General features: G+C 49.2%; 1 protein-coding gene across 1 annotated transcript in view; it reads right to left on the reverse strand.

Annotated features, from left to right (window-relative positions):
• The window catches only part of ttc1 (tetratricopeptide repeat domain 1), a gene marked incomplete at its 5' end in the record, with an annotated part of 11,778 nt that continues 4,746 nt past the window's right edge, over positions 1-7,032 (reverse strand). Inside the window, 3 exon segments of the mRNA XM_061237136.1 lie at positions 1-289; positions 1,971-2,025; positions 5,808-5,956. Coding sequence (XP_061093120.1) covers positions 153-289; positions 1,971-2,025; positions 5,808-5,956 — 341 coding nt within the window.

The following is a 7,032-nucleotide window of genomic DNA, read 5'->3' on the forward strand; positions in this document are numbered from 1 at the left end:
TCATCTGCAGACATGATGCTGTGCTCCATTCAGGGTCAGTGCACTGTGACACAGGGATGACAGACCGTCGTCCTGTCTGTCAGTCTTTTGGCACGGTGTGGTTGCCAGGCGACGGCCGGGCGTCAGCGTTGCCGGGGCGACGGTAGCCTGGGCTACCTGTTGTTGTTGTTGGGGTTCTGGACGAAGTTGACGGAGTAGGATCCGCTGCTGGTGTCCTGGTTCACCTGGAAGTTTGAGGTGGACAGACCGAAGGGTCTCAGGAACATGTTCCCCAGGTCCTTCAGCTTCCCTGAGGGGGAGAGCAGGTGTGTGAACGAGATCAGGGGTGTGAAGGAGATCAGGGGTGTGAAGGAGATCAGGTGTGTGAAGGAGATCAGGTGTGTGAAGGAGATCAGGTGTGTGAAGGAGATCAGGTGTGTGAAGGAGATCAGGGGTGTGAAGGAGATCAGGGGTGTGAAGGAGATCAGGGGTGTGAAGGAGATCAGGTGTGTGAAGGAGATCAGGTGTGTGAAGGAGATCAGGTGTGTGAAGGAGATCAGGGGTGTGAAGGAGATCAGGGGTGTGAAGGAGATCAGGGGTGTGAAGGAGATCAGGGGTGTGAAGGAGATCAGGTGTGTGAAGGAGATCAGGTGTGTGAAGGAGATCAGGTGTGTGAAGGAGATCAGGGGTGTGAAGGAGATCAGGGGTGTGAAGGAGATCAGGGGTGTGAAGGAGATCAGGGGTGTGAAGGAGAGCAGGTGTGTGAACGAGATCAGGTGAGTGAACGAGAGCAGGTGTGTGAACGAGTGCAGGTGTGTGAACGAGTGCAGGTGTGTGAAGGAGAGCAGGTGTGTGAACGAGTGCAGGTGTGTGAACGAGTGCAGGTGTGTGAAGGAGAGCAGGTGTGTGAACGAGTGCAGGTGTGTGAACGAGTGCAGGTGTGTGAAGGAGAGCAGGTGTGTGAACGAGTGCAGGTGTGTGAACGAGAGCAGGTGTGTGGTCTCACCACCAGCAAACTGCCATTATTTATAGTGCATCCGGAAAGTATTCACAGCACCTCACTTTTCCCACATTGTGTTATGTTACAGCTTTATTCCAAAATGGAATAAATTCTTTTTTTCCTCAAAATTCTACACACAACACCCCATAATGACAACATGAAATACGTTTTTTTTAAATTTTTTTTTATTTTTTTGCAAATGTATTTTTTTTTGTATTCACAGCCTTTGCTCAATACTTTGTTGATGCACCTTTGGCAGCAATTACAGCCTCAAGGTTGTAACATAACAAAATGTGGGAAAAGTGAAGCGCTGTGAATACTTTCCGGATGCACTGTATAATGGCTACAGATTGCCAAATCATAAGCTGCATTTATATAGCACCCTTCGTAGCTAAAATTTAGCTCAAAGTGCTTTTGTAGCAACACAGCTCTGCTGCAGTCAAATCAATAGGAAATGTTTCCGAGGACAACCCCCCCCAGGACTCGCTCCTAATCTGCAGTCTCTGAACACCGTCTGCTCAATGTCGACCTGAAGACGGTAAGTTCAGCCGGGAGAAACAGCCAGAATGCGTTCAGCAGGCCCCTCTCTGAGTCACCGCAGTGACTCCATGGTACCAAACTGCAGCAGGATGACACAACATGCCATAATGCCCTGGGCCTTCCGTAACATGTTAACGTGAGAACCGGCACATTCCCAGCCCTCTGACCTGGTACACCGTCACAGCCAGAGAGGAAGAGGGATGGATACCAGCAAACCCAGACACGGTTCCTCATGTACACATTTATACCCGGGTGTGTGAGTTTGTGCGCGTGCACGTGTGCGTGTGCATGTGTGCGTGTCTGTGTATGTGCGTGTTTGTTTGAGTGTGCGTGAGAGTGTGTGTGCGATTTCTTTTCCCCCAGGACAAGCACAAGGGCGCTGGTGTGAAAACAGGAAATTAGAGAAACACCAGCGAGGAGGAGGCGGAGATAGAGCCCGGCGGACACGTACCCATCATCTCCTCCTTCAGCTTCTCGTTCCGCTCCTGGATCTGCCCGGGCAGGCGCTGTGGGGGGGTCAGACCAGCGATGAGCCGCAGCACAGAGAAAAACAAAACACCGCTCAGCGGATATACGCTGCAGAACAACCGTGAGCTCACACATTTAAACAAGGGTTCTGGACGCCACACTTCGGTCCGAACCAACCACAGCCAAGATGTGCTTCTTAATTACAAAGATGCAGAAAGCTTGAGAAGCTAATACTGGGGCCTATTCTCGAGCTCAAACCAGAGAAAAGCACCATATGATGGGTATTAGACAGGACAACTTAAAATGCGTCGAGAGGATACAACAATAATAAGGCTTTGGGTTTACTGAATCTTTTTTTTTTTAAAATTTTATCACAAATAAATATTAAATAAAATAATACAAAATAATGAACAGGCAACGTATTAAATGAACGGGTCTGTTTTTATCGCAGCTCTTCAGAGGGAAAGCTCAGCGATGTTTGCTGTGAATCAGACGTGGTTGGACGAGCTGACGACAGCATAGTGGCCTGTAGCGTAGTGGTTAAGGTAAAGGACTGGGACACGCAAGGTTGGTGATTCGAATCCCGGTGTAGCCGCAATAAGATCCACACAGCCGTTGGGCCCTTGAGCAAGGCCCTTAACCCTGCATTGCTCCAGGGGAGGATTGTCTCCTGCTTAAGTCTAATCAACTGTACGTCGCTCTGGATAAGAGCGTCTGCCAAATGCCAATAATGTAATGTAATATCTTACATTGTTCCCCATGGTTCAAGTGCTGATGGAGTGTGCCAATCACTGTGAGGATACGACACTGCCCTTTAAACACGTGCCTGTCAATCACTGTGAGGACACGACACTGCCAAAGGACATTATTTTTTTAATGTTGGCACAAAATGCGATTAATTTGAGAGATTTTCTGAAAGGTGTCGCATTTTGGTTAACATTCAGCGATTTAATAATTACTTCTAATAAATCCTAATTAAAATAATGCTAAAGATCCTCATAGAAAGCACTTCAAAGGGAAAAATAAATATTGTTCATATTCCGTCTCCTGCATTGCAGCCTTCTCCATTGTCTTATGTAAGCGTTTTGTTTGGGCGTCCTTGCTCAGCTGATCACTGTGGAAACAAACTCATCATCGTCAGGCTAGAGAGGGAAACGGTCCAATGGCGTTTCGCCAACATTCTAAACGCTGATGTCACAATCGCCGCTGGTGACCGGAAGCACCAGAGTTCCAGAACACCGAGCGACATTCCAGAGAACCTCCCGCTGCGCGAAGGGTTAACAGCAGGAGACGGGGTGTGTGAGCACAGAGCGAGTGCACCAGAGGGCTCCTTCCTCCATCCTGACCTGTCTGGGTCTAGATCACCCAGCCCGACCCAGCCCGACCCGACCCAGCCCAGCCTGACCCAGTCCGACCCAGCCTGACCCAACCCAACCCAATCCGACCCAGCCCGACCCAATCCGACCCGACCCAAAAAGTAGTGAGGTCAAGTCACCCTCTCCTGCTTTTCATTTTCTTTTATTCCTTCAGTCATTTTAAAAGGACATAAAAAAGGCCTGTGTTTTATGCTGCACTGGGGTTGTCCTGGCAACGGCAGCCATGTTGTGGACTCACTGCCACTTTCACCAGCTGACCCCGGACACGACCGCCAGCCCATAATATACAGCTGGAACTTAAATACGTTCAGTGCAAAAAAGCAAAGAAAAAATTTTTTTTAGGAGCACTGTGGCATAAGCACAGACTTATCTCCTGACATATCAGTTTTAATTTTTGACTGGATTCGAAAAAATTCCAAATAATAAATTCTAAAAAACCTTCAAAGGGGTTAAAGAGTGGCCCACAATGAAGGGGTTAAAATATTGTAACATTAAATATGAATCCCTCCGGCAGGGTAGCAGTAGAGGAACCGGGTCCTAAACATGCCCCTTTGACACCTGAACACAGGTGCAGAGCCTGAACTGAGGCAGGAGGTATGGGGGATCAGACACACCTTCCTGTGTCTTCACAGAACTTCTAGAGTGTTCCTGTGAGTCTGCGAGTTCCTGTAAGTGTTCCTGTGAGTCTCTGTGAGTTCCTGTTCTTACATTTAGTAGATGAGCAGCCTTCACTAGGTCTGGTCCAGGCACACCAGCGACGACAATGTGTTTTCTGTTTCCACCAATCAGAGGCAGAGGAGCAGGAAATGCCATGGAAACATGCCCCCCCCCCCCCTTCCTGTTCTTCTGGTGTGACCGGGCAGGAGGCAGGAACACAGTGTCTCTGCTTATGAAACCGGCCCACGCACTTCAGCCAGCCTGAGGAGTCAAGAGTACCCCCGGAGAGGGAAGGAAACTGCCAGTCAGACTGAGCAGCCATCAACCCTGGCCCTACAGGGGCCCCACGTTTCACACTACAGGGGCCACGTTTCACACTGCAGAACCCAGCTGCTTCCAGTTACCAGTAGCGATTATTATGTCAGCATTCGAATGAGCAGTTGAGAAGATTTTACAATAAGGTTCCACGAACTGGCATGAACTAATGTAGTTGTTAACTACTACTGAGGAGTTAATATGTCAAGCTCTGTTAATGTATTTGTACATCATTACTTCATTGTAACAAATACGTGAGTTAGTTGCAAACAAATGCATTAACTAATGAAAAGTACATTTCATGCTTAATTAATGTATTTGCCCATAAGTAATTCATGTTAACAACTACATCAGTTAATGCCAATTCATGAAACCTTATTGTAGTGTGACCAGACATTTTAATGACGTATTTGTGACCTCACCCCTTAAAGCAGCACTACTGAACTCCACATCCTGCAGGTACCTACTTCACCCGTGCGCCACACCACCTGATCTCAGGAAATGAGCTGATTATCTGAATCTGAAATAATGAGTGAAATCAGGCGGCGTAGGGCAGACGCTGCGGCCCGCAGGACGTGGAGCTGAGCAGCGCTGCCTTAGAGGGTTAAATCACAAACAGACCCCTTACGCGGTCAGAGTGAACGTGGAGTTGGACATCTGTGTTGTTCCTGTACACTCTCCAGTGTGCCTGTCCACGGAGACTTAATAGTCTAGACAGTCAGGCTCTCCACTTACCGACAAGACATTCAGAATGTCACGCCAGCGCATTTTCAATCATTTCCGTGGGATTTCTCCCAGTGGCTGAATTTTTGCCCTTTTATATGTTTTTCTGAAGGGGGAGACGCCCTGTGTGGCTCATCTCGTTGTGATTACCTGGACCATTCAGTGTTAAATAACTCAAACGCCATCTCTGTCTAAAATAAGTCATCGGTTGCTTAGTTACAGATACAGTGGTGTGACGTCTGCCACAATTTAAGAATAAAACTGAATAAAATAAAGTACCTAATTTAACGTGAGCAATAATACAAAATACGTAAACAATAAATTATCAGAATAAGCCAAAACACACTGTGTAATATAATTAAAACCACCTAATTTGGCCAATGATTCCTTCCTACAGTTACCTCAGAACAATGACCCCTCAGATTAATTGTGATGGATGAAGTGGCTTATCGGAGAGTTACTGTCAGTGATGTGCTTACATAGGGACCAAACTATCATATGACTGGCTATTGGATCAGCATGGTGTTCTCTGATTGGAAAAGCGAGATGTAACTTTCCAATTCAAAGTCCAAAGAGATTTTTTTAGAATTTTTGGTTTTAATCTCATCTATAGAATTTAAGTTGCTTAACATATCGCATTTGGGAAGTGTGTGTGTGTGTGTGTGTGTGTGTGTGTGTGTGTTATGTGTGTGTGTTATGCGTGTGTGTGCGTGTGTGTTACTCCCGCTGTACTGAAATCAGGGGCTCACCATGCAGGCTTCCCGGGCCTGGTGGTGAGCCGGGTCCTTCTCCAGAATGTTCTTATAGTCCTCCAGTGCCTCGTCCAGCTTGTCCGTCTTCTCGTAGAGCTCCGCCCTCCGCAGGATGGCTCGGACGTAACCAGGGTTCAGCTCTATGGCTGGGCGGAGGAGAGAGAGCGAGCAAGCGTTTCAGCCCAGAGTGCCGTGACTACAGTCCCCAGACATGCATCTACCCTCTCCCCCAGGAGACAGTGTGTTCTACAGAACACTGCACAGGGCCGCTAACCTCTCCCCCAGGAGCAGGTGTGTTCTACAGAACACTGCACAGGGCCGCTAACCTCTCCCCCAGGAGACAGTGTGTTCTACAGAACACTGCACAGGGCCCCTAACCTCTCCCCCAGGAGACAGTGTGTTCTACAGAACACTGCACAGGGCCGCTAACCTCTCCCCAGGAGCAGGTGTGTTCTACAGAACACTGCACAGGGCCGCTAACCTCTCCCCCAGGAGCAGGTGTGTTCTACAGAACACTGCACAGGGCCCCTAACCTCTCCCCCAGGAGACAGTGTGTTCTACAGAACACTGCACAGGGCCCCTAACCTCTCCCCAGGAGACAGCGTGTTCTACAGAACACTGCACAGGGCCCCTAACCTCTCCCCCAGGAGCAGGTGTGTTCTACAGAACACTGCACAGGGCCCCTAACCTCTCCCCCAGGAGACAGTGTGTTCTACAGAACACTGCACAGGGCCGCTAACCTCTCCCCCAGGAGCAGGTGTGTTCTACAGAACACTGCACAGGGCCCCTACCTCTCCCCCAGGAGGCAGGTGTGTTCTACAGAACACTGCACAGGGCCCCTAACCTCTCCCCCAGGAGCAGGTGTGTTCCACAGAACACTGCACAGGGCCGCTAACTCTCCCCAGGAGCAGGTGTGTTCTACAGAACACTGCACAGGGCCCCTAACCTCTCCCCAGGAGACAGTGTGTTCTACAGAACACTGCACAGGGCCGCTAACCTCTCCCCCAGGAGCAGGTGTGTTCTACAGAACACTGCACAGGGCCCCTAACTTCTCCCCAGGAGCAGGTGTGTTCTACAGAACACTGCACAGGGCCGCTAACCTCTCCCCCAGGAGACAGTGTGTTCTACAGAACACTGCACAGGCCCCTAACTTCTCCCCCAGGAGCAGGTGTGTTCTACAGAACACTGCACAGGGCCCCTAACCTCTCCCCCAGGAGACAGT

This window comes from Conger conger, chromosome 3, assembly GCF_963514075.1.
Source record: "Conger conger chromosome 3, fConCon1.1, whole genome shotgun sequence".
Lineage (NCBI taxonomy): Eukaryota > Metazoa > Chordata > Actinopteri > Anguilliformes > Congridae > Conger > Conger conger.